The sequence below is a fragment of the Manis javanica genome, chromosome 11 (genome assembly GCF_040802235.1).
Source record: "Manis javanica isolate MJ-LG chromosome 11, MJ_LKY, whole genome shotgun sequence".
Taxonomy (NCBI): Eukaryota; Metazoa; Chordata; class Mammalia; order Pholidota; family Manidae; genus Manis; species Manis javanica.
The window spans coordinates 37280537-37301648 of record NC_133166.1 but is presented as its reverse complement, the minus strand read 5'-3'; the positions used below and the strand labels follow the sequence as shown (position 1 = coordinate 37301648).

The 21112-nt window shown below is 49.2% G+C and overlaps 1 protein-coding gene and 1 long non-coding RNA gene across 13 annotated transcripts in view; one reads left to right on the top strand and one right to left on the bottom strand.

The window, feature by feature from the left end:
- LOC140844388 (uncharacterized) overlaps positions 1 to 4153 on the bottom strand; it is a 33262-nt gene extending 29109 nt beyond the window's left edge. For both annotated transcript variants that reach the window (XR_012122625.1, XR_012122624.1), the window contains exon 1: positions 3981 to 4153. This is a non-coding gene — a long non-coding RNA (uncharacterized lncRNA). The remainder of the gene's footprint in view (positions 1 to 3980) is intronic.
- PLEKHA7 (pleckstrin homology domain containing A7) overlaps positions 3884 to 21112 on the top strand; it is a 199901-nt gene continuing 182672 nt past the window's right edge. For 8 of the 11 annotated variants that reach the window (XM_073216265.1, XM_073216275.1, XM_073216263.1 and 5 more), the window contains exons 1-3: positions 3884 to 4032; positions 4150 to 4226; positions 4312 to 4369. In XM_073216265.1, coding sequence (XP_073072366.1) covers positions 3947 to 4032; positions 4150 to 4226; positions 4312 to 4369 — 221 coding nt within the window. In that variant the 5' untranslated portion in view covers positions 3884 to 3946. The remainder of the gene's footprint in view (positions 4033 to 4149; positions 4227 to 4311; positions 4370 to 21112) is intronic. The other 3 variants (XM_037026922.2, XM_037026921.2, XM_073216264.1) reach the window with 1 other exon arrangement.

Genomic DNA, 21112 nt, shown 5'->3' with positions numbered 1-21112 from the left:
GGATTCTTTCTTTGACTTGATCCATTCTCCTCTTGATTCTCACTATTGCATTTTTCATTTTATTCATTGTATTTTTTAGCTCCTGAACTCCTGTTTGGTTCTTTTTAATGATTTCTATCTCTGCTAAACTTCTCATTTTGTTTATGTATTGTTTTCCTGATTTCATTAACTTGTCTGTGTTTTGTTGCAGCGGAGTTCTCTTAAAACAGCTATTTTGAATGATTAATTGGGTAATTTGCTTATCTCCATGTCTTTGGGATCATTACTAGGAGATCACTGTCATCCTTTGGTGGTGTCAATGTTTCCTGGATTTTTTTCATGTTCTTTGAACTTTTGCATTTGAAAGAGCAGTCCCTTTCACTAGTCTTTACGAACTGCCCTCTTCAATGTGTCCAAACTTGTATTTTTTGCTCCAGCTATACTGGAGCTTCTTTGCTGGAAACCTGGACTTTCACAAAGACTCTCATCTGTGGGTGTTTGTCTTAGACTGTGTTTTTCAGGGGCTTCCAGACTAGGGCTAACAGGTGCTGGGGCCAGTTCATGGACCACTGCAGGGTCCACAGACAGGACCAAGGTCTGTATGCCTATTGCCCAGCATGTGTGGGTAAGATTCCTTCTGGGTTCTTTGGCATGTAATGCTGTATCCCACAGCTCCCACAAAAGCACTTTTGTCCATGATGGATACCAATTTGTTGACTGGAGCAGGGGGCACACACAAACAAGGGATATCTTATTCAGCCATGATGCTCTCTATATATTAATAGTAGCATACCATATACATAGTTCTGTATCTTGCATTTCATTTAATATCTTAGAGATCATTCCATAGACATCTATTTGATTCATTTAAATGGCTGCATAGCATCCCATTGTAAGAGTATGGCATAATCCAATTAGCCTACTTTTTCTTTTTTAAATTGAGGTATAGTGGACATACATCATACTAGTTTCAGGTATCCAACATAATGATTCAATACTTGTATATATTGTGAAATATCACCACAATAAGTCTAGTTAATATCCATCAGCATACAAACCTCTTCTTTTTTTATAGACATTTAGATTCTTTCTAGTCTTTTGTAATTATTAATAATGCTGCACCGAATACTCTAGCACAGGTATCTCAGAGATATTGCAGATTTGGTTCCAGACTATCACAATAAAGCAAATATTGTAACAAAGTGAGTCAAATGAATCATTTGGTTTCTAGCACGTATGTTATGCTTATCCTACACTATAGTCTATACTATACTGTAGTATACTAATTGTATTATATCTAAAGAAAACATTGCATTATATCTAAAGAAAACATGTACATACCTTAATTTAAAAGTATGTTATTGCTAAAAAAATGCTATCTCAGTTTTCAGCTACTTGTAATCTTTTTGCTTGTGGAGGATCTTGCCTCCATGTTGATAGTTATGGACTGATCAGGGTGGTGGTTGCTGAAGGTTGAGATGACTGTGGCAATTTTTTAAAGTAAGACAAAAGTGAGTTCTGCCACATCAACTGACACTTCCTTTCATGATTTCTCTGTAGAATGCAATGCTGTTTCATAGCATTTTATCCACAGTAGAATTTTCAAACTTGGAGCCAATCTTCTCAAACTCTGCCACTGCTTTATCAACTAAATTTATATATTCTAAAGCTTTTGTGGTAATTTCAACAATTTTCACAGCATCTTCATGAGGGATAGATTCTATCTCAAGAAAGCACTTTAGTTGCTCATCCATAAGAAGAAACTCATTATCTGTTAAAGTTTCACAGTGAGATTGCAGCAACTCAAATATAATAGTAGTGAAAAAGTTTGAAATACTGTGAGATTTACCCAAATATGACACCGAGACATGAAGTGAGCAAAAGCTGTTGGAAAAAGGCACTGATAGACTTGCTCAATGGAGGGTCACCACAAAGCTTCAATTTGTAAAAAACTGCAATATCTGTGAAGCACAATAAAGTGGAGCACAATAAAATAAGGTATGCCTCTACACAGGTCTTTGTGCCCCTGCTTGAGCACTATTAATTTTCTAGTAGTAGAACTGCTAGGTCAAAAGGTATTTTGTAATTTGTAATAGCTGTTGTCAACCTGCCTTCAAGGAGACAACCACTTTGTAGTCCTACAAACAATGAATTAAGAACGTCTTTTCTATAATATGCATTTTTGCCAATCTGATATCTAAAAAAATAACATCTCACTTTAATTTTAATCTGCATTTCTCCAATTATGAGGTGGCTGAGTGTCTTTTCATTTGTTTAAAAGTCAGTTGTGTTACTTTTCTGGGAACTGTGTGTTCATGTCCTTTGCCCATTTAATGTATTCCTTTAAATTAATGTTTAACAATAAAAGCACTACTTTCCCTTGTCATTTGCTCAAGAACCTCAGCAAAGGCAGGCTGCCTTCTGTTCAGGGTCCCCCACAATCACACCAACTCCCTCTTTCTAACTTATGCCAGCCTCCTTACCCAGTACCGCTCACTGTTCCCAAGGGCACCCTTATGTTCTGCCACAACCAAGTGTTTTCTCTCCCACTCCTCCCCTCTTCCCAGTCAGACCTGACCAGTCCTTCGGAGGCCAGCTGAATTTTGCCTGCCTGGGTGCCTTTCTGATAACTAGTGCCCACCCTACCTACATACAGTCTTTCATGTGAGCTTCATTTCACCAGCTACAGCCTATGTCCTTCCAAGGCCATGCCTGGCATCTCCCGAGCTCAGATTCCTCTCTGTAGGTGCCTATTGTGCAGGGGTATCAGTGTGGTGTGTGTGTCATGCACTTATTCAGCATTTATTGAATGAACACATGAGTAGGGCCACTATTTCAGGCACTGTGGCTATAGCAGTGCATGAGGCACACCAGGACCCCCCTTCTCATCCAGCTGTTATTTTTTTGTGGGGGGAGGGGCTAATATACAACAAACAAGGCAATAAACAAACGCAAATAAGAATGTCTTTTAAGTGCACACAGTAATGGAATAGATATTGAAGGGCGAGGGGAAGGGTCTCTTTTCACTGACTTTCTCTTTTGGACATAGGGATTAGGGGAGGGATCCCCCAGGAGCTGAGAAGTGAGCAGACTTGAATATCAGAAGGCTCCAGCCATGTTAAGAACCTTCCGGGCCCCCACCTTAATCCCCTCTGCTGGATCTGTTCTATAAGACGGTTAAGTTGCAGACCAGCACTCTCTTCTCTCACTTGAAGGGAATTGTAGGCAAAACCCTATGATCGCTGAAACTTCAGGACTGTGTGTGTGGTGTGCGGGCACAGGACCCACACCCGCCCACTTCCTATCCCAGCTGCAAACTTGGGGAAGTGAAATCATGCTTGACTTGGCATTTATAGAGCACCTGCTACGGGCCAGGATCCAGTGAAGCACTTCACACCAGTTCACGTCATTTAATGTATACAACAATCCCGTAGTACTTACTAACTTTATTTTACAGAGGAAGAAACCGAGGCTCGGCATATGGAAGTAAGCAGTTCAGTTTTATTTTACATGGTTAAGAAAGAAGTACAGTTCCTGGAGAGAAAAGTTCTGTCGTTGGGGATAGGGTGGGATTTACTGGAGCTCTCGGGGTGCACCTCGTTTCCGGAGTTTGCCCGCGGCGCCCCAACAGCCGCCCTCCGCCCCGACCAGGTCTCCTGGCCTCGGGGGCAAAGGGGAGCGAGGCGGGCGCGCCCCGGCCGGCGGGCTGAGGGCGGGGAAGGCGCGGGGACAAAGGCCGCGGCCACTGCGCTCGGGCGGGCCGGGGCGCGGCGAACTCCGGCGGCCGTGCGGGGACTCCGGACGCCCGGGACCCGGCTGCGCGCCCGCGCCCTGCGAAGCCCGCGCCACGATGAAGCGCCCCGGGACGCCGCCGGGGCCCGCGCACGCCGAGCCCGCCGGCCCGCCGCCCGCGCCGCCCCCTCCGCCCCCTCTCCCCCGCCCGGCGGCGGCTCAGTGCTCGGCGAACATGGCGGCGGCGGCGGTCGGGCGGGACACTTTACCTGAGCACTGGTCCTACGGCGTGTGCCGGGATGGCCGCGTCTTCTTCATCAAGTGCGGCGCGGGGATACAGGGCTGCGGGCGGGGGCGCGGGGCCGCGCAGAGGTGGGGGGCCCGCCGGACGCCCTCCGGGCGGCGGCGACGCTAACAGGTGCATCTCTCTCCCCGCAGTGACCAGCTCCGCTGCACGACCTGGCTGCACCCGCGCACCGGGGAGCCGGTGAACTCGGGCCACATGATCCGCTCAGGTGGGCGCTGGGCCGGCGGGGTGGGCACTCGGGGGCCGCGTGCCCGGGGGGCCCAAGTTTGATAGACTTTCTCGCGTTTTCGCAGACTTGCCCCGCGGCTGGGAGGAGGGCTTCACGGAGGAGGGCGCCAGCTACTTCATCGAGTGAGTGACCCGGCCTCCGCGCCGTGCTCGCAGCCGCACCTGTGCCGCGGGGCGCGGTCGAGCTCCCGCCGCGCGCCCCGCCCCCTCCTCCCGCGCGGGTCCCGGGCGGATTGGCGCGCACCGCGCCGCGGCCCTACTCGTGTGGGTTTTGTGTGCCCCAGTTGTGTGGCGGGCCCCAGGAGGGAGGCGGGTGGGGTCCGCGTCGGCGCCGCGGGCTCTGGGCGGGCTCCAGAATGCGGCCCACTGCGGGGCAGGGGCTGTAAACTGCGCCGTGGACCTGGCAAAGGGACGGGAGTCGGGCGGGCTCCCCGGGGCGGACACGCCTCCCTGTTGGGGTGTCTGGCGGGTACCGGGGCCGGGAAGGGCGGGGATGGGGAGAGTAGAGCTAGGGTCCGGTCCGGGGCCTGGGAACTGGGAGGGGGGCAAAGAGACGAACGGAATCTTGTTTTGGGAGGCCTTTCTCTTATGCCGCGTTCTCTGGGATGGTCTAGGAGAGTCAGAACCGCACCCCCTCACTCCTTCCCTTGCGTGGGCAGGCGGGGGACAGCTGGGGTGTGGAGGGGAACCGATCAGCCAATGATATCCCTCCAACCCAACGCGTCTCCTTCGTTTGTGCCGAGTAGGGACTATCACTTGTGTCTCTGAACGTCCCGCGGTAACTTTTCCGCAAAAGCCCGGGAGCGTTATCCCCACTAAGCCAGGCTTCATCAGACCTGGGTCAGTAGAAACGAAATCCAGGGCACAGTAAGTTAAGGAGTCGTTCAAAAGCTAACACTAGCAAAGTCTTTACTTTACCACTTTGAACCTGTGTTGCAGAGAAGGTGGCCATTGAGCTGCATGAGGTCAGAAACTGCTTTTAATCCTTTGCCCCAGTGCCTGGCACAGAGTAAGCACTCCGTAAATATTTGTTCACTGAATGAAGGAACTAGCCAGCGGTCTGGACGGTGGTCTGGCTAGTTCTAGTGCTTTTGGGGACTGTAAAGCGGAATTCCTCTACCAGCTTGAAAATACTGCTAGACAGTAGTGAGCAGCGTATTGGAAGCTCAGACGGTCCCAGAAAATCCGGGAGCCTCCCTCCCGGGTTTGGGCCTCCTGCAGGGTGGCTGAAATGCTTATGGATGAGATTTACAGACATGAACACTAGGACTGTGGCTGCGGTTTTGCTGTCTTGGTTCACATTTGTGTTTGAGAGAGAAGTTGGCGAGCTGTCTGGGACCTCAGTGAGCCTCACTGGCCCATAATTGCATCCATGGTTATTTATTAGACTTGTGTGTGCCACACATTGCTTTAGGCATTGGGACTACAGAAGTGAATGAGGCAGACATGGTCTGGGTGCATGTGGAGCTTGCAATCTAGTGGAGGAGGGGAGGGGGCAGAAGAGAAGTAAAACAAACAAGAATAATGCCAGATAGTGTATCTGCTATGCTGAAAATTGAAAGAAGGTGATGTGATAGAAGTGACTGAGTGACTTAGTTGGGATTGGGAGGTCAGTGGTGGTGTCTCAGGAAAGGTGACATTTAAGATAAAATTTAAATGACAAGAAAGAGTCATCCTTGTAGTGATGAGATGGCAAAGCATTTCCAAAAGAGGGAACAGCTGGTGCAAGGGCTTTAAAGCACAAAAGAGCTTCAAGTTCAAGGAGCAGAGGGGCCAGTGAGGCTTGCATGGAGTGAACAGGGAGAAAGTAGCATGAGGTGACAGATAGGAGAGAGCTAAGTGGCTTTGTGAGCCAGGGTAAGGGATTTTTTTAACTTTATTCTAAGCCTAATGAGAAGTGATTGGAGGGTTTTAAGTAAAGGGGTGATGTGATCTGATTTGCACTTTCAGAAAGATCACTGTATGTGCTGTAGAGTGGGCTGTGTGTAGGTGGGCAACTGGTGGGCAGAATGGTGGTAGAAGGCTTTTGCTGTAATCTGGGGAAGAGTTAACAGTGACATGACTAAGGGTGGCAGCACTGGAGGTGGAGAGAGGTTGTTAGATTCAGGCTCGAGGATTCGGATGCCATTTGTGAGAGAAAGAGGAGTCAAAGATGACTCCTTGAAGCTTGAGCATCTTGAGTTGATGGTGCTCATGTCCTTGAGATGGGAAGGCTGAGGGAAGAGTGGGATTGGAGTGGGGGAGGGCATGAGATCTTATTCTGCCATGTTACATATGAGATGTGTCTATATCAGCTAGTCAGATGCATGAATCTGGAGCTCAGGGAAGAGAGAGCTGAGGAGGTACATTGGGGTATTACAGGTGTTACTCAAGGTTGGAGGACAGGATGAAATCACCTAGGAAAAGAGTGTAGACAGAAAAAAGAAGGTGACCTATGCCTTGGGACATAGCAGTGTTTAGAGGTTGGGAAAAGAGGTGGACCCAGCAAAGGAGACAGAAGGACGGGGAAGGTGGAGAAAAGCCTGGAGAATGAGGGGCCCCAGAAATTTAAAAGACAAAACTTGACTGGAGTAGGTGGGAGAGAAAATCTGGGGGGAGGTAATGGAGTATGGGTAGTCCTTCAGGCAGCTTTGTTATGGAATGGAGTTGGAATTTAACTGAGACTGGAGAGGATGTGGGCTTAAGGGAGGGGTTTCTGTTTTCGGTGGGAGATTGTACAGCAAGTTTTATTCTGATGAAAATGACCAATTAGAGAGGGAGAACTAGATGGTGCAGGAAAGCATTGGGATGCTTGCTGGAGCAGTGCTTCTGCGCAGGTGAGAGGGAAGGGGTCCAGTTCATACGTCTCCTGGCCACAGATGGGAATGGGGCATTAATTAATCCAAGATTGAGCCCAAAGCATAGAGATCAAAACTAAAATCCACCTGCCTTAGAAATGGACTCTGAAGAATATTCAAACATCTGCTAAATATCAGGAGCATTTGGCAGGAGGAAGGTCTGTGAGCATCCATGCAGGGCCCGTGCCGGGAGGTTGATGGGTTTGATGTGGGGAGAGGGGTGCTCCTGTCTCATGGTTTCTGCCTTTTCCATGAAGTGCTAGACTAAGTCTTGAGCTAGAAGACTTGGGGGTGTGTAGGACTGTATAGGCCATAGTTACAGCCTCCTGACCTTCATCTCTTTTGCTGACTTTCTGTGGTCCCTCCATGAAGTCCCTAGTGATCACCCAGCAGCACGTCCTGGCTTCCTATCCCTACGGCTTTGGCTGGGTCCTCTCAGGCCAAGGGGAAGCAGTAGGTGGCGATGTCCATGCAAAGGCCAGCCATGCAGGGAGAGCGGGACCCTGTATCAGCTGGGCCTCCTTCTGTGACAATTTCTGGAGAGACTTAAGGGTTTGGGAGTAATTGTTCTCCTTGTCACCACATAAAGAAATGTTTTACTTCAGGCTGCTTTCTTAGATTAGCCATGAGCATTTCTGAATGTTCAGTGTTTTTTGATCCTCTTTTAATATGACTCAGAGGAACAAAGCATCACCAGAGCTGGTTTTATTTTTCCCAGTGGGTCCTTGGCCTGGAAAGTCATTTGAAGTTTTCACACAACTGTTGCTCCTGATATTTAGCAGATGTTTGAATATTCTGCAGAGCCCATTTCTAAGGCAGGTGGATTTTAGTTTTGATCTCTATGCTTTGGGCTCAATCTTGGATTAAGGAGGGACAAAGCATACAGAGAGTCTGTGGCTGATTCCCCCAGTTCTAGACCAGGTGAGGCTGTGCTCTCCTTTAAGAAAACTGCTTGTACTCTAAAACTTCTGTACTCTCACAGGCTCTTAGCCAGGTGGTAAGACATCGTAGTAATTGCCGTACTTGTGTCATTAACAGCAGCAGCCATAATAGGAGTAGCAGTTAGTGCAATAGCCTCATCTTTTTGCGTCCTTGACAGATGCCAGGAACTGTTTTATAACTATTGTTTGATTTAATTCTCACAACAATTTCGTGAGGGAGGAACTATTACTAGTTCCATTTTATCAGTGTGTAAGCTCATAGTAGTCCTGGCATTCTGACAGCAAAGGGCAGTTGGCTTTTCCTGGTGCCTTTTCTTAGTTGATCCTTCTAGCAGGCTCTAGAAGCAGCAGAGCAGGGGTTCTCCTGTTCCTTGGGTGATGAGACTCAGGTCTGTAGAGGTGCAGGGGTGGCCGAAGCGTTAGAGCTGGGGTGAGAATGCACTGTGGTAGCCGTGGTAGTCGTGGCTCCTACTCCAGGTCACAGCTGAGAGCCAGTGTCGATACTTGAAGGAGCCTTATGCCATGGGCCATCGCTTTGAGTCAGGCTGCCCCAGGCTCACAGGGCCAGACCTCCCCATTTACTCTTGCAAACGGGACTGAGGTGCCTTAGAAGGGAAGCAGTCCTTGGTCTCCTGTGCTATTTAGTGGTGGGGCATGTCTCTGATCAGCAAGAAATGAAAGACATTAATTATTAGTAAAAACAGTTTGGCAGACACAGCCTTTTCGACCCCGAGACCCACAAGGGGGAAGTTCAAGGAGAGGTCTTGGGAGCTAGAGTATTACACGGGCCTGGTCTTCAGGTTTTGTGGAACCCCATGGGTTGGGTTTTTCCTACAGCAGGCTTTGAGTAGGTGCTGAGTCAATAAGGGGGGTGAATGGCAGAGGGGAGGGATGCTGGCTACCCTGCCTGTGCCAGGGTTGCCCTTGAAGGCAGGGAACCTGTTCCCACCTCGGAGACTTTGGTGCCCGGCCCAGCCCTGGGCACTGAGTAGGCACTTGGTATTTATTAAAGCAGCAGTGTTTTAAGGGACCCAGCGAGTCCAGTGTTCCAGGTGTTCCAGGTCTTGGAAGACTTGTTGGGGTGATCAGGGAGGTGCGGGAGATGGTTGGGACCTGGCGCCTGGCACCCAGGCTGCCTGGATGTAGCTGCTTCTGTCAGGAGCAGTATTCAAGGCAGGACCCCGGCCTCCTCTGGCTCCTCCATGTTCTGCCCCTGGGGCATGGGGTGTTTGCTGGCCATTGGACCAGGCTGCCCACCCTCCCTGGTTGCTGGACCTTGGTGTCCTCTGTGACTTGGCTGCAGGTCCTGGTGGGAAACAGCGAATGGCACAAGGTCTCTTCTAGCTTTAAGTTCCGCAATTTTAACTTGGGAGCTGGCAGGGCCATGCTGTGTAGGTGCCATTCTCCTGTGGGTGCTCGGCCCCAAGGGAGGGCAGCAAGGCTCATGGGAAGACATTTCCGAGGCTGGGAGTAAAGCTGACTTTCCCCTGCCAAGCCCTTGGGACTGCAGCGGTTACTAGGGACAAGGCTGGCTACATAATATTTCAGGACCCAGTGCAAAATGAAAGTGGAGGGCCACTTGTTCAAAACGCCAGAAAAAAGTTCTGTTAAAAGTATTAAAGTATAAAAGCTTTTGCCTTTCTTCTGCAGTCTTTTCCTCAACTTGTCATGGTGTTTTTATTTGCTATTTTAAGTTAGTAGCGTAAATCTTCTGGCTCAACTCCATATTGAGGAATGTAAGGTTTTAAGTGCAGACATCAGGGCATTGACTACATAGGCCTAGTCATTGTCATGCCGCACTCTCGCTGGTGCTCAGGGGCCCTGGACAGGAGTGAGGAGTGAGGAGGCTGGCTGGGGCTTGGGGTTCCAGGAGGCTGGGATTGGGCAGCTGAGAATCTGTCCCAGGGAGGCAGGAAGTGGGGATAAGGCATGAGCCAAGGCTTCAACCTCCTTCAGAGAGGTTACCCTTGTGGAGGTAATGCTAAATATCTAGAGTGTGGTTTTGTATACAGCAAACCCATTTTTCAGTCTGGAATTAAAAGGACAGAGGAGGAGTTGGGGAGTGAAGGCTGACCCAGGGGTGACAGAATGTCCAGGTGGGGACCCCAGTTGGCTGTAGAGCAGGTGTAAAAGGCCCTTTGGGAAGGCCTGTGCATGCTGGATGGTCCAGGAAGCTATCCTTTTGAGGTTTAATTATGCCGTCACCTGAGGGACAGTCTTCCAGACCACTTGGGAAGAAGTCTGTCTTATCTGCCACATTTTCCTCCCCAGACAAATCTTGAACTACATATTAGTAAAGTTTGTCTTGTTGCATGCCCACCTGTTGGTTCATTTGTCATCTTTCTCATTGAGGTGCTGCCAGGAACAGCAATCTCAGGAACTTTATTTTGAATGGAAAGCAACAGTTCCCGCAAAGAATTTCTGGGAAACTAGCAGCTTATGTCTATTTAAAATGGAAATTTTGAAACCTCTTGCTGAAGGTTATGAAAAGGTTCTCTCAGCTTGGCAACTTCTGGCATAATCCCACATGCTGTGTTTCATTTCCTCGTTGTTTTATCAAGGGGGAAAACTGACTCATGGATTGAAATGTTAGGTTCTGTGCAAAAGGAACAACACTGGTGGTGTGCAGAACAAAGGAAGGACTGAGCCATGATTGTACCACGTCTCAGAGCCATCCCGGAAAAGATCTGGTAAAACTTCTTTCAGAAAAATGATTGCAAGTTACTTCTTAAGGCTCCTTATCCTTGAAGGGTGTGCTTCAGAGAAAGGACAGGGGGTGCATGGCAGGAGGGGCATCACCCTTAATTTGCAGTGCCGTGTGTGTGAAGAAGGTGGGTGTAGGTTTCCTGTGCTTTGATGGTAATTGGTCCACTGTTGAGGAGAGAAATTTTGGGCTTCTTAAATTGACGACTTTGGACAAAGGAGCTTAGTTAAGAAAGCACTTCACGAGGTGGATTTTTTTGGTGATTTAATGAGGGACCTGGTCAGGTTTTCTGTCTCTTCAGAAGACAGCACGGTTTGAATGTTTTTGCTCCTCACAAGACGGCAGCATCTTAGTAAACTGGCATGGTGTTGTAAGTCAGCACTGCCAGAAGGAAAACCATAGAGGAATGTGGTTATATTTGCCTGTTGTTTTTAAATGGCTGTCAAAACATTTATGTTTCAGTTTTCTGAAATGAGAGGTGTTATGGGTTAATGTTTTATTGTATATGGAGCGCTTCATGAATATTGTCTGGTTGGAGGCTCACAGTTACTGCATTTTTTAGTGCAGAGACCTGGGCTCAGGGATGAAGTGACTTCCCAACTCGCATGTTGTGTTAGTTTGGCTTTTTCAGGGTTCAGAGAAGAGGGTGGACATGTCTCAGATCAGGGTGTCTCAGGCTTTTCAACCACAATCCTAATGACAGAAGTGGCTAAAGGCCAGCTCACCTGGGAGACTGGATGGTAGAAAACATCCTTCAAATGTTGGTTCTGTCTAAAAATGTAGGCTTTACTCTCCACTTCTTATAGAATCCTCTTGCATATCTACCATTAAGATCAGTACTTGGATGAGTGTGTTCATCATTTGGCTTTGTGTTTTTGTTTTCCTAAACAGAAACATGTACACCCTGGGGGCACCAATTCCCCTGTTCAGTCTTAAGTGATGGGAAAATGTGGGAAGAGGCACTCACTGGCCTTCCGCCTCTGGGTCTGCATCTCCAAAGGAGGATGTACAGGCCTTGAGTAAAACAATGTCAGCAGCTCTTGGGACCGTGGGTCATCTTTTGCTTGGACTGATTTGTGGCAGACTACCTCTCTGTCTCCCATCCAACCTACTTGTGGTCACTGGATTCTGGCCTGGCAGCAGGGTTTTTCTGGGAGCCCAAAGCACAGTCAGTAGCTTCATCATGCAGAAAAATGTGTAGGGGTGGTGTCTGTGGTAGTAGTGTGTGTAAGGAGGTAGTGGGTAGGGGTATGGGCTCTGGATTCCTAGATTCTAATTCTAGTTCCACCACATACAGCTCCCTGACCTTAGTAGGTTACATACTCCCTTTAAGCCTCACTTCCTCACCAGTAAAATGGGGATGAGTGTGAGAATTATAAGCATCAATTGATGCAGAAGGTTTAGCAAGTGCCTGGCATATAGTAAATGCCCGATAAGTGTGAGCTCTTCTTCTATACACTCACACAGCTACGAGATGGGGTAGACTTGAATTCTGAGTCCTAATTGCCTTCAGCAGCTGCTGCAAAAGCCTGGTGCCCTTTTACTGGATTTGCCTGGGTTGGGAACATGCAAATCATAGGTCTCAATGCAGAAATTGATTTGAACCAGTAAGAACTGCATAACCATTATCGATATTAAAATGATGACCTCATTCTTGGGAAAAATGAACTGAAGTACTTGCTCCTAATTGGTTGGGGGAAAAGGTGTGTGTGTGTGTGTGTGTGTGTATGATCAGGGAGAGTTGATAATAGAGCAAATGGAGCAAAATGTTAACAATGAGTTAAATGTTAAAATGTTAAAATGAGTCTAGGTATGTAAAGATTCTCTGTATTATGCTTGCAAGTCCTCTGGAAGTTTGACATGATATCCAAATAAAAAGTTAATTAAAAAAAAAACAATGCTGTATATAATCTTGTCCATCAGGGCTATGCTGTCCCATGGCCACGGGTACCCTGTCCAGGCTACAGCGACCTGGGGACTAAGAGCCCAGAGTAATGAGGTGTAAAATGGATCCTGGTTTGCCTCCTTCCTGGGCATTTAGAGGACTGCCTAGATATCTGATCCCCAATCTGGGAGGCCACCTGGTTATCGGCTCTGACCACTGAAGGACAGACTTACTGTTGGTCATAGGTGTTAACAGTAATAATCTTCATGGTGCTCTATAATTGAAAAACACATACCGTCCTTTTAGAGGAATGCATTTTTATTGCCCTCATTTTACAGATCAAGAAGTGGAGGACAGGAGTGGGGCTGGGCAGTTAAACGACCTTCTGGAGACCAGAACATCAGTTGGGGAGCTGGGGCTTGAATCTGAATCTTCTTGGCTCCAAATTTGGGTGCTGTTTCTACCATGATGTCTTCTGATTCTCATAGTCTCTCCCTCTGTTCTGAATCCTCCTATAGGTTTATCCTCAAAACTGGTCCTCTGTACCTTCCCTGATGACCCTGAGGCAGAAGCCCCCTCAGAACGTCCCCCTCAGGGTAGATGAGTGATGGGTGGGGTGGATGGTCCCCAGGCAGGGCAATGAGTCGCTGGTGCTCTGGGGGAGTGGTCACCCTCCCCACATGTCAGCTGACCACAGATTAGAGGCTGATGAGCCCCTTAAGCCTGCTTAGAGCCAGGCTGTCTCTTTCATGTTCTGCCAGAGGAGCATTTCCAACGTCAAGGCCAGTGTTCTCAGGGGCTTTTCCTGCTAACGTAGAGCCCTCATCCTCTTGGGGTCTGACAGCTTGGAGTCAGCATGGGGCTGCTGACCACTGCCTGTGCTTCCCTGGAGAAGTCTGCAGGGCTGGAGGGGGCAGAGGCCCCATCCCAGCCTAGTACCTAGGCCGCTGGTGGCACAGCCCCCTGTTTCTCTGCCCCGGGGTGAAGTGGGAGATGAGATTGTTTCCTTCCCGGGAGGAGTGGAGCCAGAGCAATGTTTGAGGTGAATGCGGTAACCTTTGCAATAATCTCAGCCTCTCCATTTGCAAACTGAACTGTCCTTCATGTCCACAGATGGGACCAATGGGCCACCTTACGAAGTGGTGAGCACCTTATTGGAGGAGCAGTTAATCAAAGCCTGAATGGCTTTTGGTCTAGGGGTCATCCATTCAGTCACCAGACCCTGATGGAGCATCTCCTGCATGCTAGTCTCTACACTGGGTGCTGTGGAGAGAAATGAAGGTCACCATCTCCATCCATCAGCAGTGCCTGTCCCAAGAGCAGAGAGAGACACTGGACAGTTTCAGTGTGGGGAGGCGGCTGGGGGCCTTGAGGAGGCTGAGCATAAGGAAGGCCCGGTAGCTGTGGAGCAGAGCGGAAGGCAGCCTGAGGCAGGAGGGGCCTCTGGGGGAAATGCGAGGGAACGGGGGGAGGGGGGATGGGGGGGTGGGGGTAAGGGTGTTGGGGGGCTAGGGTGGGGATGAAGGTACCTCGTGTGAATCCCTTTAAGAGGTTGGCGCTGAGCTGAGGAGTAGAGACTGGTCTGGGTTAACCTCCCTCACTAGTAGCTAGGCTCCAGGAGTGTGGTGTCATTGGGGATATTGTCCTTGGGTTCTCTAATTCCTGTGTCTGAGGTGTGGTACCACATGGGTGTCACACAACATGAACTCTGGAGTCTGAGTACCTGGGTTGAAATCTTGGCTCTGCTGCCAGCTTAGACAGGTCACTTAAAGCAGGGTCTTCACATACTTCTTCACCTGTGAAGTGGGACGACTATACTGCTGACTTAGAACAGTGCCTTTCAAGCCACACATGCTATATAAGAATTAGCTATTATCATTACTCCTAGAAGGGAAGCCCCTTCCTATAGTGAAATGTGACACAGCCAGCAGAGGAGCCGTAGTCTGTTCTCTCTGGGGAAATTGTCTAAGATCAGGCAAGCAGGATGCACAGTTGGGCTTTCTTGTTGAGACTTGTCTTTAAAAGGAAGCTGGGCACTAAATGGTTGGTGCTGAATATCAATGAAGTGATTTGTCATCTTTGAAGCCCTATGTAGCTGTGTCTAACCTGAGAGAAGATGAACAGGTTTCTTGTCCTTATGAAGGACACATTTTCCAAATGGGCAGTTTTGGCGTTCTCCTCTCCCCCTGCCCCCGCACCTGCAGGGAGAGGGCTCCCTGGGGTTAGTGTTTTTGCACTGCCTGGCAGGTCATCCCAGCTCTTTTTGTTGGAGGCAATAACATAGTATCTGTACTAGAGCACTTGATGAAGGCATAGTGACAATGGACATGAAGGGGAAACAGTGTTCTAGAATGCAGAGTCCAAATTTGTAGGGAGTGGGACTGGGAATCAGCATTATTACAAGGTCCATGGGTGATTCTGTGAACACCGATAGACACTTCTGGGAGCTTCAGCCTCCCCACCTGAACATTAAGGGTAATTCCAGGCTCCTCTCTAGTGTTGTTTGAGAATTAAATGCTAGGTCTATCTGAAGCTCCTAGCATGTTGTTTGGCACACAGTAGGTGCTCAGACAGTGTGAGCCCTGTCATTTATAGGACATCTGGTGGACATCTGGATGAAGCTGTGTGAAAGGCCTTAAGAAAGTATCAGTAGAGTACAGCTGTCTGTTAATGTCCACCTGTTAACCCAGGCAGATCCTGGGAAGCCAGGCTCCCTGGTGGGCCTCTGATTTCCTCTGTGGAAGCAGGGAAGGCTCTGCCCTCCCCTCTGTCCAGACGGTGCTGTCAGTCCTGCAGGTTGGTGGTGGTGCTGGTCCTGCAGGTGACCAGTGAATGGCGACTGTGTCTGCTTGTGGGGGCAAGCTGGCGGATCCACATCAGGGGACCCCAGGACCACTTAAAGATCCTTCTGAGGACAGATGAGGGGCTGGGGCGAGGGGTGGGTGGTTATGAATGATTGACATTGATAGCCAGAGCAGGCTCACAGTTAAATTGAGAACTGGGGTTGCTTCTTCTGGGGATGTGGGAGGATAAATGTGTCCCGGCAGATGGGTGCTGATGAGTGAGCTGTAGAGATGTCCGGTGCTGCAGTCTTCTCTGAGCTGCTCCTGGGGGGATGGAGCAGGGGCAGGATTGTGACTCAGGTCCGTGAACAGCTCTCCAGCTCCCTGAGGACAGTGTCAGGCACAGAGTCTGTACTCAGGCAAACTGGTGTGGCTTGGTTGATTTGACATCTGGCATGACCCACTCCACAGTGGCAGACATACAAGGAGAGAGGGTTGATTGGAATTGGGAGTAAATTGGAGTCAGCCAGCTGCAGGGGTGAGGAAGGACACAAAGTCGTTGGCCAGGGTCTCAGGGAGAGGAAATGGTGCCCTTTTCCTGCCCATAAAAGTGTCTGCAAAGATTGGTTTTCTCAACACTTTTTGACCTGGGGATTTAAAAAAATAGACACATGAGTTCTGTGATGCTAAATACCTATAATCACTGTACCCATTAATGCACTTCTAAATGGAATTACTGGTACCCAAAATTATATCCATGTACCAAGGCTTTAAATAATTACATTATTTTAGCCCTGGTATGTGGGTGGGAGAGCTCAGTCGGCCTCTGCTTCACCTTTTTTCCAGCCCTCCTCACCTGAAAACGCGTAGATGTGTCTGTGTGTTTGGCACCAGATGGGTTCTAAAATGCCAAGGGATATGAATTCTTTGGGGAAGAGGAAAGTAATGGCTTCTAATTCTGTCAATAGACAGATGCTGAAATTAGAATCCAAAGCACACTCTTTTTATTTCAAAAACTCCATGTGTCCGAGGAGCCCAGTGATTTATGCTGTAGTAATTGTGTTGTGCAATGATCTCGCAGGGCCTTTTGAGGCTGCTCCAGGGGACAGGGGGAACCTGGTTGGTGCTGCTTTGCGCTTGAGTCTGGAAAGGTTTGAGAAGTTGTTTTTGTGTTTTCTTTAAGGTCTGTGTTGGATTTTGTTTGGTTTTCGGGTACAGTAAGCTGAGTGCTGGGGCTGAGGGGCTATTGCACTGAGAAGCCAATTGCTTTTTTGAGCCAAATTGCTTTGTCTTACAAACGTTCATCTAGTGCTCACCCTGCCCACGGTTCTAAGGGCTTAACACACATGTGCTCACTTGGTCCTGTTCCAACCCTGTGAGGTAGGTGCTGAATGACCCTCCTCTTACAGATGAGGAAGACCAGGCGCAGGGACACGCAGCACAGGTGGTAGGTGGCAGGGAAGATCGACCCCAGCAGCCCTTAAGTGGGGTCCTCACAGTCCCCTTGTGCCCTGCCTGTCCTGTCCATGGCAGGCTGTGTGTGAGGCTGGCTCTGAGCGAACGGCCTTTTGTTGAGTCAGCTCCTGAACAGAGCCCTGGCTGCTCTGGTAGGAATTGTTGCCCCCCTGCCCCCAACACACAGACACACAGACACCCCCCCACCCCCCCACCCCACTGTAGAGAAGCCCCCTGAACTTCGCAGTGCCCCCCACCCTGAGACAGGATGAGCCTAGAGATGTCTCTTGCCCCCACCCCACTCAGCTGTCCAGATGCATTGTGGCTCCTTCCCATTGGAAGGCCCTGCCTGCCTGGGGGTTGCTCTCAGGTGCGACAGGTGGAGGGCTCACCTGAGTCTCCACGTTGAGTGCTGCTGACTGGACTCAGCCTCACACACAGTGAAGCTGTTCCCAGTGCAGACTTTAGGTGGGGGGGAACTATAGGGTTGTGGGTGGGCACACAGGCTAGGCTGCCTGGCTTTGTGGCTGTGGAACTAAGGCAAGTTATTTAACCTCTAAATAAAATGGGACAAATGCCAGTTATCTGTTGTAGTGGTGAAATAAAAATCATACAGTTGGTCCCCGACCAACAATGTTTCAGCTTAGGGTATTTTGACTTTATGATGGTGTGAAAGCAGTATGCATTCAGTAGAAACTGTACCCAAATTTTGAATTTTGACATTTCCCAGGCTAGGGCTATGTGGGACAGTACTCTCTCATGATGTGGGCAGAGGCAGGGAGCTGCAGCACTCAGTCAGCCATGCCATCTTGAGGGTAAACCACAGATACACTGGCAACCATTCTCTGCCCATATGGCCACCCTGTTTTCAGTAATACTGTATTCAACAAACTAGACGAGATGTTCAACATTTCATTGTAAAATAGACTTTTTGTTGGACGATTCGGCCCAACCGTAGGCTAATGTAAGTGTTCTGAGCTTGAGCATGTAGGCGACGCTGTTGTGATGTTTGACAAGTTAGGTATAGCAAATGCATTTTTGACTTAATGATATTTTCAACTTATAATGGATGTATCAGGGCAAAACCCCATGGTAAGTCAAGGAGGATTTGTATATGAAAATACTCAGTTCCCAGAACATAGACTAGTTCAATAAATTTTAGCAAGTATTTCCAGTAAACACCAGGTATTTTGTCTTTTCTCTGTACTGACTGCATTGGTCTAAGCATTTTTGCATAATTCCTTGACTTACGTTGTTTAGGGATCCTTGTCTTCTGATATACACAGAGGGTACCTATGTGTACCATCTAGTCCAGATTCTCAGTTATGGGCATTTTCTAAGAACATCCTGATAAATTTCTCCAGCAGTTAAAAATGTCCAACTCTACTTCCTGTGTTTAACCACAGCTCTACCCTAATTAGCACCCTGGCTGTTAACAGTTTATGGGTTTTGGCAATTTGGATAGCTGCAGCAAAAGTTGTGTGTAACCTGAGCCCTGGCTTGCTTCGCCTGGGCAAAGGAAAAATAGCTCTCTGATAATGGAAAAATAGAGGGGAGGATAGATTCAGTTTAACATTTCTGTATCCAGTGTTACATGTACCCGCTGCTGTATTTATCATACTCTGGGGGATAACAGGGAGCCCAGGGGGCTGGCGAAGCAGGATGTCTGCAGTTTCAGCCGGCAGGATGGTCAGGTGGTGTGTGATTAAGTGTCAGTAAGCGCACTGTAGCAGGGAGGGGACATCGGGGAGGACCCAGGAAGTTTTGGGAGGCCTTGTAAACTGGGGTTGGCTTTGGGATTTGGGATGAAGGAGGGGTTGGGTGCCTCAGGCAGGAGCCCAGCATTCGACATTCAGGAGTCCCTTCATTTAGCAGACTTTTACCGGGCACTCAGTGTGTATCAAGCACTGGCCTGGGCACTGAGGATACCGAAATGAGTGAAGCAGAGCAGAGAAAACAGCATTGAGAGGCAATGGCCCGGTGGTTGGGAGCACGGTCTGGTACAGGATTCTCCCAGCCCTGCCACTTAACTAGCTTGTGGACCCTAAACAAGTTGTGTAATCTGGAGCCTCAGTTTCTTCATTTGTAAAATGGAGATGATAATAGTTATGGTGGAGATTAAATGAGTTCATATAAAGTACTCAGAATGGTCTAGAGTATGGAGAGTACCCTTGTGTGTTGGCTTTTACTCCACTAGGCTCTGAGCTCCGTCAGGACAGGCATGTTGTCTGTCATGTTCACTGCCGTATCCCTGGCTCCCAGAAGGTATCTGGTACATAGTAGGCCTTCAGTTAATGAATCAAAGTGCCACTGGTATCCTCAAGGAGCCTTGGAGCCTGGAGCCTGTTCTCTGGAGGGGTCACAGACATGTCAACCACTAGAGTAGACTGCAAATGATCTGATAAGGGAGGCATGGGGACTGGAGGGGCACAGCGGAGGGTAGCTAGGGAAGGCTTCCTGGGGGACAGGGGAGTCGGAGCTGGACCCTAAAAAACAAGCAGGGATTTATTGGGTGACAAAAGAGAATTTGAGTATTCAAGGGAGAGGAAGCAGCATGGGTATGTTCAAGGACATTGAGAGAGGTAGGAGGCTGCAGGGGAGTTGGACCTTTGTCCTGAGGGCCATACACAGCGGTGTGACTTGGTCTGCACTGGGGTTGGGGGGAAGATGGGAATTGATGGGGGTGCTGGTCCTTCTCCCAGACTAGCTCATGCTGGGCATCTGCAGGGGTGCAGCTGGAGGAAGGAAGGAGGTTGAGCCTGTGAGGGATCCCACTTGGCAGGTGGGGGTTGGCCTCCAAAGGAGGAGAAGCTGGGTAACCCACACCTCTGCCTGGCAGCACTTCTGCCTTAAAATAGAAAGAGAAGAGACGGAGATAAAGGGTGGGTAGTGTGAGTGTATGGGGGGTGACCTAGTTAAAACCTGAACCCCCTGGAAGTACAAGAGCCGCCCTCACCCTCACTCCAATGCCAGGACCTTTGAAGGGGCCCCTGCTGAAGGCGGCCTCGCGCTCCTTACCTCACCCCTCCTCAGCTCCGGGGATGAGCAGAAGTCCTGTCATGGGTCCCCACCCCACAGACAGAGAAAGTCTGGCTCCAGGCCTGTGTGCTCAGTGCTTCCAGGGAAAGTGGGGTCTGTCCGTAAGGGGAAGACAGCACCTCCAAGGTGGTGGGACCTGTGTATTCAGCAAGTCCTACTGAAGTACACCCTGAGGAAAAGCTCTGTATTTTGGTTTTTGTTCCCCAGTGTTTAAGAATTCCTCATAGACTTAATAATTATCTAGATAGTAACACCCTTTCACTCCCTTATTCCTCTCCCGTTCCAACTTCCTTAAATACCACCCAGAGATAGTAGGAAAGAGGAACCACGGGGCTTTCTTTTAGGTCCCCTGCCTAGTTTTCCTTGGGTCTGTCCTGATTTCTCTGAGGCCTTTAGGGACTTATTTCCATAGCTCATAATTTTTATGCAGAATCTGTTGAAGGTCCTTGTGCAGGACTCTGAAATTTAACTGAGATTGTGGGTCACACAGAAGCCGGGAAATGAGGTTGGCAGGCATGCGTCGTGGAACCATCTACCACTGTTACACGTGGTGGTGTTTTTCTGGCCTGCAGTCCTGTGTCGAGATGGTGCCCTGGGCTTGTTTCTGCAATCATGTGGCCACCACTTAATCAGTGCCTACTGTGTTTTCACTGGCCCTTCGCAGTGGGGCTGTGTGATCTGTGCCACCACCAGGGAGAGCCCCTGGAGCTGAGGTCAGAAGCTGCCACATGTGACCATGACTGACAGATGCTGGTTGTTTCCTGTACAGGAGCCTGAGGCCACCAGTTAAACTGCTGGGAACTTTTGCTAGGCCTACAGAGGTGGGCTCCTGGTGCTGGGCCTGCTGGGGGAAGGGTGTAATCTGAGGGTCTTCCTGATGCCTCAGATAGTAGAGCCAAGGCTTGGATGCAGATTGCCAAGCTGCTTCCCTGGGCTTCTTTGTGAAGGAGTTCTTCTTCCACTGTGAAAAGCCAGGAGTGTTTTGCCCATGAGCCACCCAATCATTCAGAGTCCAGGAGTTGGGGTGGGCATTGGGGTGAGAGGTTGAGGGGTGGGTAGTTCTGCTGGGAGAAGCCCCTCCCCAACAGGTGGCAGCTTCCCCACCTCTCTTCACACACACACACACAGTCTCATGGCTTCCTGCCTGCAGCTTGGTAGTGGCACAGTTTCCACACTTGTGTGCCTGGGCCAGGGCTCTGCGGACCAAATTCAGTTTGTCATC